The 24,026-nt window shown below is 39.7% G+C and overlaps 1 protein-coding gene across 1 annotated transcript in view; it reads right to left on the reverse strand.

Annotated features, from left to right (window-relative positions):
- Nucleotides 1–7,532: 7,532 nt before the first annotated feature.
- Nucleotides 7,533–24,026, reverse strand: part of PRIN2 (Serine/Threonine-kinase) — a 69,817-nt gene continuing 53,323 nt past the window's right edge. Inside the window, exon 3 of the mRNA XM_089833324.1 lies at nucleotides 7,533–7,985. Coding sequence (XP_089689450.1) covers nucleotides 7,800–7,985 — 186 coding nt within the window. The 3' untranslated portion in view covers nucleotides 7,533–7,799. The remainder of the gene's footprint in view (nucleotides 7,986–24,026) is intronic.

The following is a 24,026-nucleotide window of genomic DNA, read 5'->3' on the forward strand; positions in this document are numbered from 1 at the left end:
ATTTCATCTTCAATCATAGTTCCTCCACAACTCTTAATTCCTGCAATAGTTTTAGATATTTTACCAAAATATGCTCTAATAGATTCATCTTCCATCATCTTAGCATTACCTAACATATTCTTCCAATTTTGTAATCTAGACTTCTTTACAAATGTATCTCCTTCAAATAGATTGTGTAACTTAATCAAACTATCATGTGCAAGATATAAACATTTTACCTCAAAATACTCTATTTAAGAGTTGACAACAATGCCTCTCTAGCATACATATTCTCATGATTATATATTTGTCTTCTTCTGAAAATGACGCCAAATTATTTTCCTCTATCACATTCTTATTCTCTCTTGTAATCAACCAATAATCTTCTCTCATGCATAGCATGTGAGCCTTCATCATTTCCTTTTAGTTGTCATAGTTCACTCCATATAACTTTGGACTTTATTTCCTGAATGTAGCCATGGATCTCCTTAAGTAGTTAAACTTTCTCTTCAAGGACTTGATGCTTTGATACCAATTGTTAGAAAGTAAAGTCGACCAATATAACTAGGGGGGTGAATCAGTTATGTGATTATACTAAAAAAAAAATCAACTTTAACAAAATTGAAACATAGTGCCAAAAGATGCAATAATGATAAGATAATAACCATGCAATGTGACACAAGATATGCTAACTAGTGAAACTCTTGATGAGAGGGGAAACCCCGATGGGAATGATGCCCACAAGATAATTACTAATATAAAAAGTTCATTGTGAAAGGGTGTGACCCTATTAGGAGTCAAGTGAATTATAATCAATACATGTGAGTCCCTATTAGGAAACTTTAAATCTCTATCAGGAGATTCCAACCCTATTAGGAGTTGTGCCAACCTTGTTCAGAGTTGAAAGAGGACAATTGAACCCACTGTCCAAATACTTTAGAATTGTTTTCACTAAATTATTCAAGATAACCTATCCAAGAAAAATGAACTAACTCAAACGGAAACTTATCTTGCCAATAATATCCCTTTGAAGTTCACAACTTATCCTCAGCATCAAACACTAATCTGATCTCAGCAAATTTGCATCCAAAGCTTGCATACATAAGAAACATCCACACTAGACACTCAACCTCAAGGAAAATAGATTTCCTCTATACCAAGTCTTAATAACTTATTAAGTTAGCCTTGAGGCCTTCCCAATGTATAATGAATAATATAGGACCATAATAACATATTATATTTAGGTTCCACACATTACAATACAATTTAAATCACTTACAAAATTCAGTCGGCCTCCAAGGAAAAATCTACATATTATCCTCCACAAGTCTTCACATAAATGAAAACTAAATTTTGGCATCTCGAACATAGCATCACCAACATGTCTTTGACCAATATCCAAGCCCATTGAACAAGCTTCAAGCTCACCAAGATGATACAACACGAACAACAACATACAGTTCCTGTAAACTATCTTGCAACCAATCTTCTATAAGCCTTCCATAACTCACTAAAAACTTCATAACTCCTTCCACGAACATAGATGTAGCATCTATACACATTCAAGAATATATTATTGACCCCACTAAAAGAAAATCAGCAACCAAAAACCTCACCAAATAAAATTGCCTTTGCTATTATGCCAAAGTTGTCTAGAAAGAGGATATGTTGACATCAATGACAAACCAATTCATGAATGCAACAGATAAGCACTCAAACATCTCCAAAACACCTCATAAAATCTCTCTAACATCTATCATATATCTCTCATAAGCATTCACACCAGCACCTTTCACCATAAAATTCTCTTGTTCTTGTAGGACCACATAGATCTATATGTGCAATCTCTAATTTTCTTGTTGTAGTGAAAACATTACTTGGAAAAGAGTTATTTCTTTATGTACCCATCACACATTCCTTGCAAACCATGTTATAAGGTTTCACAATCTTAGGTAAATCTCTTACTACATTAGCGATACTAATCTTCACAATATTGTCAAAGTTTATATGACAAAATATCTTATGTCATAATCAACTATCATCATCTTAGAAACCAAACATGTCATCTTAGTAGGATTAAACTAAAAGAGATTGCCTTTTGTCCTTACACTTGTTATAGTCAAGAAACCATCCTTGTCTTTGATTATGCATGTCTTCTCAGTGAATTGAAAAAGATAACCCTTATCAATAAGTTGTCCAACACTCAAAAGATTATGTTTCAATGCATCAGCAAAATATATATCTTCAGTGTTAGTTTTTCCATCAAGTGTTATAGATCGTTTTCCTTTAATAGGACAAGGAGCATTTTTACCAACTCTAACTACTCCACCATCATAACTATTGAATTCAACAAGTGTTTCTTTATTTCTTGTCATCTGATGTGAGCATCCACTACTTATTATCGAATCAGAACTTTTCTTGTCTACATGTGATACAATTTCTTTTTCTTCTTTCATAGGAGTTTCTTCTTTTATCACAACAAAAAATATTTCGTCTTCATCATCACTTTCTAAAAGATTTATTTCCTTGAAATCAAACTCATCATCCTCATAAACAAAAAATTGTTCTTTTGCAATATTTGATTTATAAGGCTTCTTAGGTTTCACTTCCTTTTCTATTTTAGGACATTGATATGAGAAATGGCCAAATTCATGCAAGTCCAACAAGAAAAAGATTTCTTACCTCTTGGTTCTCTTCTTGCAACTAATGAAAGAGTTTCCTTAATCTTTTTATCTTCTTCACTTACATTTGTCAACATTCTTGCAAAATCTCCACTAATGCTTGCACTTTTGGTTAGTATTATTTTATCTTTTTGTACACTGGTTCTAAAAGCGATGTTAGATCTAGGTAAATTTTGTTTCAATCTTGATTCATATTCCTCCAATTTCCTAATCAATATTTCTCTATTAGAATCTAGCATAATTGGTATAATTTCTTCAATAGCTAATACCTTATAAGCAGAGGTCAAAGATTTCAAAATATTATTACATACCTCAATTTCTAACATAGTTCCTCCACATTTGATGCCGGCAACAATCTTAAAGATTTTTTTTGTAAATTCCCCTAATTGGTCCATCTTCCTACATCTTTACATTCTCTAGCACAACTTTGCAATTTTGCAATCTAGAAACCTTTCCATGTTGATCCCCTTCATAAAGAGCTTCTAACCTTATCCAAATATCATGAGCAACATGTAGACCTTATACCTTAACAAACTATAATTATGGAGTGCATAAATTAGTGCTTCTCTAGAATACATGGTGTACATGAATAGCTCCCTCTATGCAGCAATGAAAGAGTCTAGCTTACTTTCTTCTATCACAGTCTTTTTATTCCTTGTGATCATCTAGCAGTCAATTTTGATGCATAGTAGTTGTGTCTTCATCTTATCCTTCTAGTTGTCATAATTCTCCCCATCAAACTTCAGACTTTCCTTCCTATATGGTGTTATGGATCTTCACAACTTTTTAAGATTTCTTATCAAGGATCTAATGCTCTGATGTCATTTGTTAGAAAGTAAAGTCCTCCAATACAACTGGGGGGTTGATTCGGATGTATGCTTGATGAAACTCAAATTCAACTTATTAAGTCCAATTCCAATAACCAAAATATGAAACAATCATAAGATAAGAAACATGCATAATTACACAAGATTTGTTGAGGGAAAATCTTGATCGGAGGAAAAGCCCCAGTGGAAATGATGCCCACAAGATGATGTACTAGTGTAAATATTCCTTGTGAAAGGATGTGACCTATTAGGAGTCAATTTATTATAATCAATACATACGAGTCCCTATTAGGAGACTTTGAATCCCTTTCAAAATATTATAACCTTATTAGGAATTGCATGTGTCTATTAGTTCAAGATTTCCTTCTTTGTACTCGTTATCCAAAGTCGATCATATGGACAAGTTGTTTGCTTGGTCAACAAGGTCGAGATATGTTTTGTTTGAGAGTTGTAGTGTTTAGCAATGTCCTCCCACCCGGATGGTTTACTTTCCTCCTAACTACAACTTTGGCAAATGCTTTGGTTTTTACTTCATTCTCAAGGAGGACTCCAACTTAGTAATCATCTAACTAGATTTTCCTCAAATATTTATGTAATCTTCTTTGTTCTCTTTGTTCTATAATCCTTAAAGATTGGAGGATCGCTTGGTCTTGACCGCCTTGTAGCCTCTTCTTACTTTTATTGGGAGCTAAGGGCATGAATCCTGTAATTCTAACTCGGTTTCTTTTAAGGCAACAATGCCAAATGTTTAATGCTATATTTAATAAATTACTACATAAAGTAATAATAAAGATGGCAATGCATACCAAATATAGAAGTTTTATGTGCTAATGAAATAATTACAAAGAAGATAGGGATGGTCAACCAAGGATTATAGTTCATTTGACAACACCGTAGTTCCTTCCTTGACGATACTCAATACATTTGAAGGACCTTATGATTGCCAAGAGGAACACAACCATCAACTAACCAACAATTATAACTACTCGAGAGTGAAAACCAACTTAATGTAGACAATTAAAATATTGTCTTATAACCAATATCATCAAACATAATGATATGCATTTTACAGTAACAACAATAACGCCCTCTTAAGAACAATTTAGGGAGTACCACTTAAATATAATATTATGCTAGTAAAAAACACATGAATACATGTAGGGGCAATTTTCATTTACAACTTTTATGGCAATTTACCAATAAAAAAACAATGATGTGTGTGGTAAGATAAGATAAATAAGGTGTTAATCTCAATATATCTTGGTCATAAAGTGTTACTAACATTTGTTTAACCTACAAAAATCTAAGAAGTGCATTTCGAATTTAGCATAGAAGGATGGACAAATTTTGGTAGCTCTCCCTTGAAAACAAGCATATGCCAAAAATGTAATTCCTAGAACAATCTCTACCAATTGAGTAACCACTTCTCCAACATTTCCCCTTAAGCACCATCAAAGTTATTTTGATTTATAAGTGTTTGGTCCAATTTGGATCTTTCTTCCCTTTGGATGCTTGCTTTTCTTTTTCCTTCGAACTCCGAATTACATCTGGGGTTAACACATTATGTAAGTTTGATTCCTCAATTCCTAGTTATTCAAAGTATAGACCCTAAAATTTGTCACTTTTTTTGTTTCTATGTCACGCAAGAAATTGACAGGTGTTATAAATGAGCCATTAAGATAAGATTTTCTTCATTTATTCACCGAAGTTTTCTCGTGTCTGCAAAATTATTATTATTATTATTCCAGAAGATAGATAACCCATTCTTGAAATCCTCTTCCAAGGGATTTAAACAGGAGAAAAATGGAATTGGAATACAAGCTACAATTATTGAACATTAATCATTTTGAGCAGAAATGTCACTTTCAAAAGTAATATTGTTAACTCAAAATGTCTGACTTGATGCTATGTTTAGCATTGATGTTCTCTGACAAACTAATCCATATCTATGAGTATATGATGTGCTGTGTTTGCTAAGTTATAAGGTGACTGAGCCACGTTAACAAATGAATGTGAAGTTTCAAGAATAAAGTGCCAACAAACACTCTATCCTCTCTTTAAAAAAAAAACCCTCATATGCTAAGATTGTGAAGCTCATAGAGATGACTCCAAGGATCCTACTATGAACATGCAACTTTGTTGTATAATAGTAATCCAAGGGGGACTTACACAAACCTTTCAAGAAGACTTTGACAATTTCAGCTTCAAGAACTATTCGAATGATTTGGCAATGGAAAATACTCTGAAATATTGCAATGAAATATACTGAAATTAAAGAGGATGAGGGTTCAGATATTCTATTATAATCCTAAGAACTTGGAAGACAATGATTGCTTAGGTGAAATTTACCACACTTTGCATCGCTAAATCAACTACACTGAGAAAGTACAATCTTCAAAGGTTGCGATAAGAATTTCCGCATCACAAATGAACACCATCATAAGAATGGTGCACATTCAATGGTTGAAGCTAGGCATCCACATAAAAGGCTCAAACCAACCTTACATAGTGCATATAAATCATCTAATTGCAAGATGTATGACCAAACAATTTCACCATTTCAATATTATCAATCTTTTAAATCTAACAACTAATCCATATGTGGCTAAGTATTCAAGAAGATGTTTCATCAAGCATTGAGAAAATGATAACCATGAGCATCATGATCCCATAATATATCCTATCTCGGCAACTATATAAGAGCATCAATATATTGAGATCCTTCTATAAATAAACACACAAATATACCTCATTGATAATTGGTATCATATGATAATTGAAAGTGTATTCTTTGACTAATTATAATTATGCTATCGATATATCCCAAGATGATAAGCAGAAATAGGTATTAGGAAGAAATATGATCTACCAAGGTACCAATGCAGCATTAATGGATTAAGAATACAAATAGCAACAAAAGATAATAATGGCTATCAACATGGAGATAGAACGATAACAAACAAACAATATCCGGAAAGAATAGACAGGAGTTGGAAAGAGAAAATACGATACCCAGGTATGAATAATGCAAGTTTGTGATATCAACTAATATTACAGAGATTATCTGACGTTGACAAAGTAATCATAAGTAAGAACGTCGATATTGCTCTATTTGCTAGATGACTTTGCTAATCAGACAATAAACATCTCAGCACCATACATAATCTAGCCCAATGATCAAAGGGAATATCAAGCCAGCGGTTATCATGATTATCGCAGTAATGATTGACATAGAGTGTTAGTCAATCCACTAATCATCGTCATTATAAAGTTAATAGATGGAAGGATGCGATCTAAAGGCTGATTGATTATCTAATGAAAGGAAGAAAATCTAAACATAAGGAACAAGTACATTTAGTAATGATCAAGAAGAAAGATGCTTAAGACTTGTAATGAAAAGATGCAATGATTATGGAGGTGCAAAAGGCATGTCCCACACCATGGCACTGTTCATTCAAAGAATATCAATATAAGAAGGGGAGACTATAAATATATTGGATACTATTCGCACAAAAGAAATGATGAAGGAAATGAATCAGTCATATTGCTGGCAAGCATGTATGAGTTAAATACTGATTTTCAAAATATTGTGTATGAATTCTATTAGGGGAGGAACCCGTTCATGTGTGTGCATGTGTGTGTAGGTATATATGTATTGGTAGTATATGCATCTTTTTGTTATGTATCATCTAAAGCAAGGACTTAGCTGAACTGAGGTTCCATCCCATGCATACACAACAGTACAGCCCAAAATGGTATTAGGAAAGTGAAGAAATCAAGATTTCATTATTCTAACCAAGAAGATTCCTTCTCACCTGATAATATCCTCTGAAAAGGCTTCATGATTTTTCCCAATACTATCAGTTTGTTTCTTTTCTTTTTTTACATGTACCCAAGTATTAGGAAAGTGAAGAAATCAAGATTTCATTATTCTAACCAAGAAGAGTCCTTCTCACCTGATAATATCCTCTGAAAAGATTTCATGATTTTTCCCAATACTATCAGTTTGTTTCTTTTCTTTTTTTTCATGTACCCAAGGCAAAGATTTCAATGAACCAAAGTTTTATCATATGATTACAAAACTCTACATCTCAAAATGGCATGAATAAAGGGAAGGAATCAAGATCTTATTATTTAACAGACACGAATCCTTTTCCCAGAATAAATACATCCAATCACCAGATTACAAATATGCAGGACTCTAGGAGAATAATCTGTGTCCTTAGTAGTGTAGCCAATTATCTTAACCGTAAGAAAAAACACGAGTCTTCAGTCTAACATAAACTACTGAAGAATCCATGCTTCCGTCATCTTAATTTGAAGTGGACCATTTCTTCCAATCACGATAGAGATTATACCGAGACCATCCAATTGCTCCTCGTGTGACCTTACCCACTTTGGAGAGGGGTATACCTTGCCCTTCTAGAGCATATCTCATTTCTACAAATGGATCTACCGGGAGTTCTCCTTTGTAGCTCATTGCAAATTGCCTAAAAATCTGTCAATCATCAGCATGGGAAAAAGTCAACCAACACTGACAGGAATTTTGAATAACTTCAATTTAAGTATATCAGAGGGTAAACAATCTTATTTAGATACAGGCCAACAAAAATAAACTCTAGATGTAAAGAATATCATTTAGAAACCTCTACTGTTTTCTTGATACATCGAAACCAAAAAGGAAAGGATAAAAAACTGATAGTTTGAGATGAAATGTTGCAAATGGCATATTAAATCTAAAAAGCCATAAGCACTTGCCATTTGGAAACAATAAATGGTTGAGCGGGAGCTGAATATATAATGCTTTCCATATAACTATAAGTCAGAGTTTGCAGATTGCTAGCTCCCAAACTCTCTCAAAATGAAATCCATTGGTCTGTACTATTTCAGCTAGTTATTATGGCACACTTTGCCATGCTATGGATGAATAATCTTTTCTTTTAACATCTGGTTAAAAGACCATCAGAGACATCCACTGTTCCTCTTATCTATTCAAACCTAGAAGTAATTTTACAATGCCATTGACCTATAGATTAATTAGTTTTGTTTCCTCTTGATTTTGTCCTGGTACTTTCAAATATGAAAAACCTATAGTAGTTGAGACATTATGCTGTAGGGGAAAACAATAGAAGACAAAGAAATCTGCATGCAATTTCCAAAGTTGACTACAATTTGCCTAACTTTTTTGAAAGATAGCATGCTCCAATCAAATGTATGTAAACATGTCCTATCTCTTCTTGAAAGGAAAAGAAAGGGCGTTTAGAACAAAAACAGTGCATAAAATGAAGAGAAATAATTTAATCTGTTTTAGGGGAGTAGGGTACACCCCCTTTTCTTTCTCAGAGAGGGTTGACACAAGGAAAATATGGAGATTGGTGGACTACAAAGTTTTGATGCATGCCCAACCACCATAAACTCCCACCAGTTTAATCTCAAACTATAATTCGATAATCATATTTCAAAATACACAACATGTTGAACACTTCAGCCACTAGAAGGTCACAGTCAATTAAGTATGCCATCATTCTTGACCACCCTAAAATATTAGATATCCAAAGACAACTCCCCATACGACCATAATAGTACTATCTAGATTCTCTATTACCCACCATTGCCATCAAAGCTATGTTGCTTATCTAAGGAAAACCTGGATAAGTAGGTAATATTTTTCACAGCAAGTCAAATTGTGATATTGCTATCAGGATTCAATTGAATTGCTTTTGAGTCAAAATCATTGACCCATGTTTCATCAGTAGTGATTCATAAGAACCCATCTCTAATGAGAATGAATGGAACACCTAAAACTCATCGCATCTAGGTGATGCTCACAGAGGTGAAGCGGAGGGACTTCCTGGGAGGTCACCCGTCCCAGTACTACTCCAGCTCAAGCACGTTTAACTACAGAGGTCATCCATGGTTAAGCCCACTCTGCTTGCAACCCCATTTGCAAGCTAGGTCCTGCTGTTCAGATGCTAGAATCATTTTATGAATTGCCTTCATTAGGAATCTATCTTTCAATTTCCAGTTTTTAAAGGTAGACACTCCTATGTTAATTGCAGTTAAGTTTATGTTAATGCCCAGAACCCAACCTGATGCAGTTTCAGGAAAAAAACAAGCACCCTGTTAACCTGGTACACGGTAGCTGATGCAGTCAAGGATGAGAGGAAGTTAATGACACTAAACTTGGATGAAATTACACATTTAAATTGGAGGGGGTAAATACAAATTCCAACTCAAAACCTTTAAAAAGGAAGATTTTTTTTTGAAAACGTAAAAAAAATGTGAACTATTGAACCACATTTAACAAAAATTCGGGCTTGACCAGGTCAAAATCCTGCTGGATTGACCTAACTGTGATGAAGCACCAGGTGCTGATCAAATGTCGTTGGTTGTATTGTATTCCCTTTTTAGCTTCTATGCCTCCAATTATCAAGACATTGAGGGCCCATTTGGTTGATGGAATAGGAATAGAAAAATTGGAATACTATTTTTATTTTCTGTTTGGTTCGTCACTTGGAATAGGGAATAGGAATACATATTCCCATTTTGCCTCTAAAATGAGCTTATAACCATTCCAAAAAATAGCTGTTATTGGAATAGCCATTCCTATTCCCAATATTACATGCCTATTCTCCATTTCTATGCCCACAGCCAAACGGGCATAGTTCTTTTATTACGCAGGGGCCAGAATAACAAAAACATCATTAATACAATCCAATTTGCAAAACATGCAACAATATTCCAAATATTCTCCAGCCATTAAAGATTTCATGATGCCTACTAACAAGAAAATCATAACCAAAATTTCACAGTTCATTGAGTAATACATGCAAAGTGAGTGAAGTACATCAAAATAACCAAGGCAAATATAAGCAGCGAAATACATAAAAATAACTGAGGCAAATATAAGCAATAAAAAGGGTAACTCCAACTACAATAAATACATGGGAGATACACTCAAAAAATGCCATGAGCCATCTACCCTCATAATAGCCCACTCCTAACAACCTACACAAGCTTAATACACCTTTAGGAAAAAAGCCAATAACTCAAGCAAAGGAAAATGAAAAACTAGACTAACACCACCCTTAAGTGTAGACTAGTGGTGAAGAAATCATTTCTGACAAATGAAGCGTAATGATATACTTGTATGCATAGAGGTCCAACCCCCTACCCCCAAAGGTAAGAGAAAAGACCCTCCCAAATAGATAGCATAAAGATTGCCCAAAAAATGAGAAAAGAGTGAGAACTAACTCACCAAGAATTAATCTCCCATACCCTTAGCAAATCTCATAAATGAAGAACCTTTTGCTTTCTACGAAAAATCTTGGTGACCATAACAGCAATCTGCCCAAACATTTAGTAGTATTGAAGATCAATGACCTGTCTATATATAAACTCCCATATTTAGTGCACATGAATATTCATATGCTTGATCCACTAATGGTGGACCAAGTTCCATGAAACTTGAATGGCACTCTACATATCGCAAAATATGACTAGTCATCTAAACTAGAAAACAAACACAACAAGAATGTGCTGAAGCCAAATGACCCCAATTGTAGCATTCACAGCCCCCCAATAGTCAACCTAACAAAGGATAGACCAATAGCATGCCACATATTGCTCAACCAACAAACGAGAACTTATCCAAGTGAAAACTTCTAGCCTAAAGAGAACTCGCCATCCCAACTATAACCCACCTATTGTGATCTTATCACACATCTCCCCATTGAAGATGGAAACCCCCAATTTTTTCAGTTTTTAGGGTTTTGTTTAAGTGTTTTAGTTTCAATCTCCAGTCTCCTGCAAGAGCAAAGATTAGGAGTTCAATCAGAGTTTTGAGTTCTGCCAAATTCAAGAGTGTCTTTAAAAAAGTAAGAATGAAAGCATAACCAAACGTGTATTCTAAAGCCATGGAAGTTTTCAGGGCCAAAGGAAGAAGATGGACATTGCTTATGGTCAATTCTAACAACTCCTTTTTAATTTATAGACAAAGTTATTTTCTTCTGCTTTTTGCTTTTTGAGGACAATCTGGGAACCTGTTCTTTTGGCTTGCTTTTTTCCCAAAGTTTAGAAAGTTGGTTTTAACTTTTTCCTATTTTTAGAAGTTTCTATTTTGGGAAGACCAAAAGTTGTTAAATAGCCCAAGTGTAAAATTCCAATTTTCAACTTCAATCTCTTTTGGGATTTCATGAAAAAGTATGAAAAGTGGTGAAAAGTTCCAGACTTCAAAATGAAAAAAGGCATTCAAAATTTTGGATATTCTTGGAAAATCCTTCTTCTGATATCAAAATTATGTTAGAAAAGTTAGGAGAAGCTATGAAAAATACTAATGGAAGTGTGTTGATGACTGAAATTTGGCTAAGCCTGAAAAAATTTAGGATTTTCCAAAATCCAGAGTCTTCAATACAACTCCTAGAGATTTGAAAACACTCTCAAACATCCTAGTAGTATTTATATAAAATATAACTTTAAGAAATAGAAAATATTCGATTTCAAAGCTTGAAAATCCTCATCAAGACCCCAACACCACCCAAGAATTCATGGAAAATCCACAAGTCATGGCAAAGTTTGACTATGCCAACATGAAAATTCCAAAAGACATGAGAGTCTGACTAGAACTTCTGAAAATCCTCATTTTCAAGTAAACTCTGCTCAAGATGAGAAGGCTTAAATTTGTCCAAGGCATCGTAATTTCCAAAACACACATGAATATTAGAATATTATTATTTTATTACAATGGAAGGGCATTAAATTTTAGGAGACTTTTGCTCCTACCACCAAGATGAGTACAATTTATCTTCTTCTCGCCATTGTAGCTTAGTTTGGATGGAAAGTCCATCAGATGGATATTTGTTTTCCCTTCAGGATAACAAGAACTAACGCAAAAAGACAAAATAAGTTATTGAACGCAGGAATTATAAATAACTCAGAAGCAACTTAAGTATTCATTCATTATCTGATGCAAGATTACATTTCCAATGCATAATATGTCTTTAATTGTTATGGAGACTAGTACATATAGTAATTGAGGGACGCGAGGTGAAGCGTCGCGTACGTAACTTCCCTCAGTTGCACAAAACTGTCTAACTACCCGATTACCTGACAACAATGTTAAGAGTGTCTTCCTCAATGTAAATTGCAGAAGGAAGTCTACGTGATGCCAGCCTCCTGGTTTCAAGGTTGTCGGCAAAGAACACGAAGTATGTAGACTCAAGAAAGCACTCTATGGACCCAAACAAGCCCCTTGAGCGTGATACATCAAAATTGATCAATACTTGATTGCTCCTTATTTTCAGCATTGCCCTTCTAATAGTAATTTCTACATCAAATGCTCTGGTGATGATATTCTCTTTCTTGTTGTCTATGTGGATGACTTGATCATTATTGGCAGTTCAGCACATTTGATTGCATAAATCAAACATCTATGCAAGGAATTTGATATGACAGATTTGGGGCTTCTTCATTATTGTTTAGGTGTTGAAGTTTGGCAAACTAATGGTAGCATCTTTATTTCGCAGTTCAAGTATGTTAGGAACGTGCTTGATACGTTTTGAATGCAAGATTGTAAACCTACTTCCACATCTATGGAGAAAGGAACCAAGTTGTCAGTCAAGTCTGATTCTCCTCTTGTTGATGAAACCGCTTACAAGGAACTAGTGGGCAATCTCATCTACCTCTATGCCACTAGACCAAATCTCAATTTTGTAGCGAGCTACATATCAAGCTTCATGACAGCCACTAGGGTTGATCATTAGGTAGCAACGAAGTGTATACTGCAGCATATGGTGATATTAGATAGTATATATTTACTCTCTCTTCCGTCTTTTTCTAATGGTCACTCTTCTTGTAATGTTTCAATAAACTCCTTCTGTTCGTTATGGAAACTCTCTCTTCAAAAATGTTTCTATTTCTCTCTGCGTTCGTTATAGAAACATTCTTGTGTATACTTGTATATATAGATCATTTATGATCTTTGTTTAATAACACATTCATTATTTTACCATAATATGGTATCAAAGCAAATTCTCGGGCTCTCTAGAAAAAAAAAAAAAACCTTTTCGAAATTATTAGTTCAAAACTTTTGAAATATTTGCCCGAGTGTGTTCAAAATTTGCATTTTGTTTCCCTCCAAACCCGATTAGGGATTTGGCGTCCAAACTTTTTTTTGCAATTTTCTTTTTCCAAAATCGCATTTTTTCCTCAAGATTATGGGCATCTTCCTCCTATTGTAGCGCATCTTTGACTTCTAGATGCGATTTTCTTGTTTCTTATCAACAGCTTAGGCATTGTTTTGGTCTTCTACAATCGTTTTTCACCCACGGTCTCTTTTTCTGCAAAATGTGTGAGTTTCATCATTATTTTTAGTGTTTTTTTGCTACTTTTTTTTTCAAAAACGCGACAATTTTTTGACCTCTCGCGATTTATGTCATCAGTAAATATTGTGTAGCTGACGAGTTGATGTCGTTGGTAAATATTGTGTAGTCGACAGGTAGATTAGCATTGTTATGTAGCCGACGGGCCCCTTTAGGAAGTTTCTTCGGGATGGTATATGTACAACTTTGGATCATCATTGTAATCATGATTATAAGTATTATGTAATCTCTTTGGCATATGCGAATAATAAAAGGAGTACTACTGTTCTTATTCATTGTCTGTATGCATTAATCTATTTACCCCTATGGTAAACATTTGGCGTCGTTGCCTAATGGACCTGGAACAAAGGCAGAGGAATGAACACTAATGCCAAATCAGCTTAACAAGGATAGAAATAAGATAAAAGGAAAAGATGGAATATACACTGCAAAAGAAAATTTAATTTTGGCACAACAGGCCGAGCACAAACAAAGGTTTCAGCAGATTGTCGACAACACAGAAGCACCGAGGAATTGTTGGAAGAGACTCGATAGCGGTTGGATTTGGTGGAAGAAGCAAAGGAGAAATTTTTGAACGTGTACACACCGAGGGAAGAGAATCCAAACGGGAGGGAATTAACTCGCACGGCTTAGAGTGCCAAGGGAGCACGAGCGTGGAGTGAACTCTTCGTCCGTGATACACTTCCAAAACAGACAACTTCTCTTAATGAAGACCCTTCTTCACCATCACCAAAGAATGCAGCTGTTGGAAATAAGACAACTGTCGGAGAAAGCGCCAATGTGGGAGTACGGAGCATCGGTATGGGAGTGCAAAGCGCCAATGTCGAAGTGCAGAACAATGCCTGTGTTGCAGTGCCGAACAGCGTCGGTGTTGCAGTGCCGAACAGCGCCCGTACACAAAATCAAGTAGTAATGGTGGGACCAAAGGAGAAGTTGCCAAAGTTTGATGGTGATGGAACGGCCAATCCAATCAGACACTGTAAGACATGCTAAACAATTTGGATGGCGAATAGCATAAGCGATACAAACGAATGGGTCCAACAATTTCTAGCAACCCTAAGGGGTGTAGCAATTGATTGGTTTGCCGATACGGATCCCCAAAAATTAACCAATTGGGCGGAAGTTAAAAAGGAATTTATCACCGAATTTCAATTGTTGCGTGACAACAATGAGATTGTAGCAGAGATATACAACACAAAGCAAAAAAAAAATGAAACAGTTCAAGTATATGCCAAAAAATTAAAAGACTTAATAAACAAGATGGAAAGTAAGCTGACAGATGGGCTGCAAAAGAGATGGTTCATTGAAGGACTACACCCGAAGTTACGGAAGAAGATGAAGATTGTGCCGCCATCGTCATACACTGAAGCATACAATCGGGCAATGAACTTAGAAAGTGAGCAGAAAACAAAAAAGAAGAAGAGCAGTTCATCCGATTCAGATGATGATGCGTCTTCGAACGAAGAGAGCAGCGATGACGAAAAGGGCAGCAAGAAGGTCCGAGCCCTCCAGAAGGATATGATCTGAATGATGAAAGATAAGAACATGCAGAAAGAAATGAAGGGAAACGAGCTATGGTGCACAGAATGTAAGACACAAGGTCACACGACGGGATCCTGTCCAAAGCACCAGTTCTGTGAGATCTGCCAGATCATGGGACATTCCACAAAAGAATGCCCCTTCAATATGAAAACAAGAGCTCCTCAACAAGTGCTCCTGACCCAGGAGGTTTCCGCGTCAGGAGGGAGCGAAAACACCAATAATGAGGGTGCCACGTCGGGAGGGTACAAAAATAATAGGCGAGGGCAAAACAACAACAATGACAACAATAATAATGAGGGCTGCAGCCGAATTTAGTATGATGCGAATGGCCGCCCGATGGTTCAATGCCGAGCATGCAATTTGTGGGGCCACTTTGCACGGAACTGTACATCAACAAATGTGCCAAAGTTGTTATGCAGATGGTGCGATTTTGGAGATCATGAAGATGCCAAGTGCCCGAAATCAGGAGTGTATTCGATCAGCATTGACACAGATGAAGAAGTCGTCTTGGCACTCACCCGTAAACAAGCAAAACTGTACCCCGACCTGACAAACAAAAAGAGGTTGGAAGAAGCACGGGCATGTTAGCCGACAAGATGGTTCTGGCGATGTTCTGTAGCCGACGGTCCGGCGGTGTTTCTGTAGCCGACGGTCCGGCGGTAAATAGTTTGTAACGGATAAAATAATGGTGGCCGACGGACTCCTTCGGGAATGTTCAGCAGTAGTATTTATATCCCGTCCGGGATCATTGTAAATCACCATTCACTTACTATTGCGAATATTATGCTACTGTTCTGCTGTTACTTTCTATATGCGTTCATTTACTTTACCTGTACGGTAAACATTTGGCGCCGTTGCCTTATGAATCTGGAAGGTGGGAGGAATGAAGATTAATGCCAAATCAGCTTAACAAGGATCGGAATAAGGTGAAGGGAAAAGATGGAATCCGTATTGCGCAAGAGAATTTAATTCTAGCACAGCAAGCCGAACGCCGACGAAGATTTCAAAGGATTGCCGACGGACACCGAAGTGCGGAGGAATTGTTGGAGGAGACTCGGCAGCGGGTGGAATTGGTGGAAGAAGCACGGGAGGAGTTCTTGAATTTGTGTTCGCCGAGGGAAGAAAATTCAGACGGGAGAGCATCAACTCGCACGGCTCGCGGTGCCGACGGAGCACGAGCGTGGAGTGACCTCTTCGTCCAGGATAGACTTCCGCGGGAAACAATTTCGGAGGATCCTCCGTCTTCACCAAGGGTTGCATCTATCGACACCTCCGATGTGGGAGTGCAGACTACCGGTGTGGGAGTACAGACTGCCGGTGTGGGAGTGCCGACCACTGTAGGAGTGCAGACCTCCAGAGTTATGGCGGGACCCAAAGAAAAATTACCGAAATTTGAAGGCGATGGTACAGCTGACCCTCTCCGACATTGTAAGACATGTGAGACGATCTGGCGGGCAAATGGAATCACAGATGCCGACGAATGGGCCAGGCAATTTCCGGCAACCCTACGGGGTGTTGCAATTGATTGGTTTTCGGATATGGATCCGCAGAAGCTGGATACATGGGATAACATTAAAAAGGAGTTTTTGGCGGAATTTAAACTCTTGCGAGATGATAATGAAATCGTAGCAGAAATTTTCAATACCAAGCAAGGGAAGCACGAAACGGTCCGTGTCTATGCCAGGAGATTAAAAGACTTAGTAAACAAAATGGAAAGCAAGCCAGCGGACGGATTGCAGAAAAGGTGGTTTGTGGACGGCCTACGCTCGAAACTACGGAGGAAAATGAAAATTGTGCCACCGTCATCATATGCCGATGCTTACAACAGAGCCCTCGACCTTGAGAGTGCACAGAAGACAAAGAAGAAGAAAACCAGCTCCTCTGACTCTGATGATGATGAATCCGCTCAGGATGATAGCAGCGATGACGAAGGTAGTAACAAAAAGGTTCGTGCCTTACAGAAGGATATGGTTCGAATGATGAAGGAGTTTAAAAATATGCAGAAGGAGCCAAAAAGTAGTGAACTGTGGTGCACGGAATGTAAGACCGACGGTCATACTAAGGGATCATGTCCGACGAACCAATTTTGTGACATCTGTCAGATCATGGGCCATTCGACAAAGGACTGTCCCTTTAACATGAAAACAAGAGGATCTTCACAGGTGCTTCTCACACAGGAAGCTTCCCCGTCAGGAGGTAACGGAAACACCAACACAGGCGCTACATCTGGAGGATACAGAAATAATCGTCGTGGACAGAATAACAACAACAATAACAACACCAATACGAGCAGAAGCCGAATTCAGTATGATGCAAACGGACGACCAATTATTCAGTGCCGAGCATGTAACTTATGGGGGCATTTTGCGCGAGAACGTCCAACAGCAAATACACCTCACCTATTGTGCCGATGGTGCGGACCCGGCAACCACGATGACTCAAAATGCCCAAAAGCCGGAGTGAACTTAATCACGGTTGGAACCAATGAAGAAGTTCTGGCCATTACGCGGCAACAAGCAAAAGGATATCCGGACCCCACCGAAGAAAAAAAGAAGTTTGCGGCAGCACGGGCAGAGGTTGGTAAAGTATCTCAAGCAGTAACACCTCCGACCACTGCCGCCACCTCAGCAAGGAATTCCGCTGAACAAAACATAATACGCCAAATTTTGCAAACAGAGGTGCAAGTAAAGGTAACTGATTTGCTTCTTACCATGCCCCAACTTCGATCTGCTTTTTCAAATATGACAGGGGAAGCAAGCCTTGAGAAGGAGAAGCCACCAGGAGAACCAAGTCGACGGAAAGAAAAGGAACTTGTTACGAGAGGAGAAGACCAGATGTTGTTGGCACTGACATCAGGACGGCACCCTGCAGTTGTCGAAATGGGGATACTTGGACATGTTCTCACGGACACCATAGTGGACAGAGGGTCTAGCGTGAATGTATTGCCAGAGGAAACTTGGAGGAAACTTGGACAGCCAACATTATGGCCTCCAAGTTTTCAGCTCCTAACCGCTGATCAACATGGTATTAAACCACTGGGTATTCTCATGGCACAGCCGGTAACCATTGGCACTCAGCCGTTTCTAATGGATTTCGTAGTAATTCCATTGAAAAAGAAAGGTTATGATGCCATCCTAGGCCGTGGTTGGGAAATTTGGTCGAGATTAATTGGGATAACATCCGATTTTGTCAGTCCATGAGATTGAGTTGCGGGTTACAACTTAGCATAGGAGATCCGGGAAGACGGTGATGGTTTGCAGGAGTTATAGCATTGCCAGTAAGTAATAACTTAAAAATTTCTGTGACGGATATTGAGGCCTCAGCCGCAGGAAAAACTTCAACGCCACGGATAGACAAGAAGATCGCCGCGGGAGAAAACTTCCACCTTCGCCGTCAGACAAAGTATTTCCGCGGGAAAGTTAAGAAGTCGGCAATAGGAAGAATAAATCATTTTCTTGGCATGGAGTCAGCGGGCAAGCGGAAGCCGTGGAAGAGTCAGTTGGCCAATATGGAGAAGACTTCAAGAGTTTTGGCATCGGGAATTCGAGTTGCAGGCCCCTCCGGTTCCAGCAGCAAGAAACAGAAGACCAAGGAAGAACTCACTTATCTCACCATCCAGTTTGAGAGTCTTAGCGGAAGCGAATGCCGGAAGTGGTGGCAGGAAACCCCGGAGGCAGACCAAATTAAACAGATTTTGATGCGGGCACAGGTACATTGGGCTATTCAGCTTCCCATCTTTTCCATTCGGAGGTTTGAATCAGTATTGCGCACCATGATAGAAACATATAGTGTCCAGAGCAAAACAAGTACATTCTTGTACAAAAGGCAGCGGATGACGGTGTCCTTTAAACCAAGAGATTTCACCAGGGTCTTCGGCATTCCTGGCCCCGGCGGGAAGAAAGTGGAAATAAAGAATCATAAACTGTCGCAGGAACGGAAGGAGCATTGGATAGCCCTAGTATGCAGGGACCTTACACCTATGGAGAAGGAGGCAGTAGTTCAGGTGACAAAGTGCAGAGGGCTTCGCAGGGACTTTATTCAAGAGGGCCATTGGCGTTGTATCATGGACGTCATCAAGAGCAGGTTGACCGGTGCCACTCGAGCTTCAGATATCGCACTGCCACAGATTGTGTTTATGAATGGTATCATGCAGGGAGTGGTCTATGATTGGGCCTCAGTGCTTGCCGACAGAATGGAAGAATTCATGACGCTTCAACACCGAACATTTTTTATGCCACACCATGCCATCGGGTTGTTTTTAGAGGCAGCAGCTAATCAGATCCCTATGGATGGCTTTGAGGCTCCTCCACGGGGCAAGCTGGCAGACGGGGAGCCTCCCATATTCTACTGGTGACACCTGGATACAGGAGGGTCAGCTGTTGGACACAGGAAAGTACTCCGCAAATTAGCCCTTTCCGGAGAAACAAATAACGGGAGGGAGGGCACTTCAATAAGTGACGGGGCTGAATCTGGGGAAGAAGAGGAGAGCACATCGGCTGAAGTTGACAGAGAGACAGCAGGAGGTGGGCCTACATTCTTTACCCCGCCTCAGCTGTCAACCTCAGCGCACTTGACTACCTCTTCTACGGTCATTCCGGCCTTTGGTCAGTGCCATGCCCCAGTTCTTATGACTCCTCCAGCGGAGGCAGATGTCCCACGGACAGTAGCTGAGGTGGTTCCGCACGCAGTACCGGATACCGTCCCACAGATAGTTGCCGAGCCACTGCCGACGGCTGTAGCAGAAGTAGCTTCAGCTGCACCAACGAATGTCACTGTCGCAGAGCCACCACTACCACAGTCTGAGCCGCAGGTTCGGTTGGAGGTCATTGATTGTGACGCAGTGGTCACCATTTCATCATCTTTTTTAGCAGAGGCCGAGTCAGCCCAGCTAGTACAGAAGATGAATATGGAGCCTGCGCGGGTCGAACAACCGGAGGTGATGGATAGAGCTAGTGAGTTTCTGAGGCAGTAGTTCCGACTCACTCCGGCGAAGCGGGGTCCCTCCATTCAGTCTCCTGGGCGTTTCGAAACATGGCCGGTGGAACCCCAGCCTCAGCCTCCGGAGGAGGGAATGCCACATGCCGTGGTTGCGCCAACAACACAGAGGGCAGCACCGGATGTGGGCATGGCTCCCACTGGCGAGGGGGGACACAGTGATGCTGAATGGTCATTAGAGGCTTTCGCCAAGGAGGACTATGGGTCAGATGAAGACAGGTGTCGAGATTACCTCAAGACTATAAAGTCTGCATTAAAGAAGGGCCACGATGTGGCAATTCAGGCCCTGACTCGACGGAGGGAATGGCACTTGATCAGAGCATATATCCGTGGGATTTGTCCTCGGCGATTCGAGACTTGCTTTATAGATAGGGGCTGGCCGGCAATAGAGACAGAGGAGATGCTGACAGATTGGGCCACGGAGCCGGAATTGGGACCCATTGACACTCCTATGATGAAACTAGCGCATGAGATTGTGGGACTGTACAAAGATGTTTACTACGGTCGTCAGCGTGCGGAGGCGAACAGAGTCGCAGCAGAGCAGTCATTGGCAACTGAAACTGAGGCTAGACAGAAACTAGCCACCGACTTGACCGCCCAGCAGGCAGCATGGGCCACAGAGCGGACAGCACTACTAGCAGATTTGGCAGCCGCGGTGCAGGAGGACTTGGCTAAGCAAAGTATGGAGGCAGCGGTTCGAGATAAGGATGCGGCTGAGTATGAGATGCAGTTAGCCAGGACGCAGGCCATGGACGCGGCACTTCTTCTAAAGGAGGCCGTCGAAGTGAACTCTCAGATCCAGACAGATCTCCGTATCAGGACAGAGCAAGTGTATGAGTTACGTCGCCAGCAACCCACTTCTGGGACGCCCCCTTCTCTCTAGTCCTTTCTGTAGTATGTAAGTTGTCTCCTAATTTTGTCATTCGTCAGGAGACGACTTTTCTTTTTGGGGGGGATGGTGTTAGCCGACTAGATGGTTCCGGCGATGTTCTGTAGCCAACGGTCCGGCGGTGTTTCTGTAGCCGACGGTCCGGCGGTAAATAGTTTGTAACGAATAAAATAATGGTGGCCGACGGACTCCTTCGGGAATGTTCGGCAATAGTATTTATATCCTGTCCGGGATCATTGTAAATCACCATTCACTTACTATTGCGAATATTATGCTACTGTTCTGCTGTTACTTTCTGTATGCATTCATTTACTTTACCTGTACGGTAAACAGGGCAAAAATTGAGAAAGCAATGCAGGCAGAGAAATTACAATTGAAGGACACTATCGGTACCTCAACAAGGAACCTGGCTGAGCAAAACATAATAAGGCAGGTGATGCAAATGGAAGTCCCAATCAAATTAAGTGACCTCACAATGCCCCAGTTACGGACGGCCATTCTGAATATGACACCGTAGGTGGCAGAAGAAACAGGAAAGGATGGAAGTGGAATGATGGCAACAGACCCAATGCTACTGGCACTCACAACAGGAAGGCATCCCGTAGTAGTTGAGATGGGTATTCTGGGAACTGTTCTGACAAACAAAATTGTGGACAGAGGGTTAGGCGTGAATGTGTTACCAGAAGATGTATGGAAAAAGTTAGGACAACCTACGCTGTGGCCACCAACATTCTAGTTGCTCACGGCAGATTAGCACAAGATCAATCCGTTGGGAACCTTGAGGGCGCCACCGGTAACTATTGGAATGCAACCATTTTTATTGGACTTCGTGGTCATCCCATTGAAAAGAAAGGGATATGACGCTATTCTAGGATAGAATTGGTTAGTGCAAGCAAAAGTAAAATATGACTGGAAACAAAATACCCTATCAATGGAGCGCGAAGGCAGAAAATTCATAATTACCTACACACACAAATGGTAGGTGAGGAGGCAGCGTCGTCAGACTCAAAAGGTGAAAGCGAGAGTGATGATGACGGAAAGAAGATAATGGAACTGGACGGAGTATTGAGATTAGGAGGATCGAATGAGGACGACCTAGACTCGGTGAATGATCTTTTCCATTAGTAGATAGAGGACTACGAACTCTTTCCGAGTTGTAATATGTTAAGGGTCGACAAAGGTGAGAAAGAAGAGGAAAATGAATATCCAAAGGAATAGAGAGAAGCGGAAGAAGGAAAGGTGGTTACGGCTGAAGCTGAGGAGAAGAACATACAATACGAACCCAGAAAAAGGAAAGATCCCATCGTCTGATACACGGTGAACGGACCATGCAAAAAGAAAAGAATACACCACACCACAAAATTAGTAGAAAGTTGTCGGCAGCAAGGAAAACACATCATACAGTCTGCACAGGAAACAAAGAGGGAGAGCTTAATAAAAACTTCAGCAATACAGAGTGAAGGTTCTAAAATCAAGAATACAGCTATTGACGACAAGGAATGGTAGCTGATGGAATTCATGGTACGCGACATGGAAAGCCTAAGGGAAAGGTTGTACAATCTAAAAAAACTCAAGGAGAAGTGATTATTGATACAATGGGCCACGGAAGTTACACAAAATAGGTGGAAGACTTCTTTTCTAAGAAGTGCAAACCAAGTTCGAGGCAAGAGTTCTTCTCAAGAAAGTTGTACCACAAGTACTGGACCCGGATCAAAAGATAAATATGTTGGGATGTCCTCCACAGGGGGGTTGTAGGCATAATTTTAGTAGATTTGGATGCACATCAGCCTCCGATGCCATCTCTTTAAATGGTTCATCCAGTTCTCGGTTCTCTAAGCATTCGGGCAATAGGAAGACAGATTCAGGTAGGAGAGTCCCTGATGACCGTGATTCAGTAAGGGCTCAACATAAGGGGAAGGTGCCGGTGGCAAGCAATACAGTTACTCCAGTTTTGCAAAGAAGTTCCACGGATGGGGTGTTCCGTGGACTATTCCGCAAAAATTGAGTGTCCAGCGAACATGTGGCCACGGACACAAAGTGTCCCGCAAATGCGTGTCCACGAACACCTATGCCCCACGGTGATATTTCGACAGACGGTGTTAGATTTCGGCAGGGGTATTTATGATTTCCATGGACTGGGTCTTGGATCCCCGCGGATATGTTTCGAACTTCCGCAGACACTATTCTAATATCCGTCGGATGTGTTTGAAGTTTCTACAATTTATGATTCATAACTTCCACGCATATGTTTTAAGGGCCCGCGAGGTGTGTTCCAACCTTCCGTGGCTTATGTTATAAGGCTTTGCGCGTTCTCTCAGACGACAAGAAGGTTGCAGTTGGTCATGCCCTCAGTGGGCTTCCATCAAGCGGAATACGGTCAAATGGATATTATAAAATTTATAAAAAAAGGCAACAACTCAAAGATGTTCAGAATGAATAATGTATGATGTTGAGGGGAAGGGAAAGATATAAACAGGTAGGAAACATAAGCGGTTGCTAGAAAGAACGTGGGATCGGAAGAAAATCACAAAAATGGTGTGTTCCATGCAATTTTGTGTGGCTTTGGGGGTGCTAATTTGGTCTTGGTGGCGGGGGCAATGCCCCTTAGACCCCCAATGGTGCAATTATCAGTCGTGGGATGTGTGACCAATTGATAAGACCTGAAGCTGCTGCAAGGACGGATTGTCTATGTACCAGAGGTAGAGAGAACATCAGAGCAAGCCTTTCGAGAGGG

Source organism: Cupressus sempervirens, chromosome 5 (genome assembly GCF_028749045.1).
Source record: "Cupressus sempervirens isolate cs-2001-9-10 chromosome 5, ASM2874904v1, whole genome shotgun sequence".
Classification (NCBI taxonomy): domain Eukaryota; kingdom Viridiplantae; phylum Streptophyta; class Pinopsida; order Cupressales; family Cupressaceae; genus Cupressus; species Cupressus sempervirens.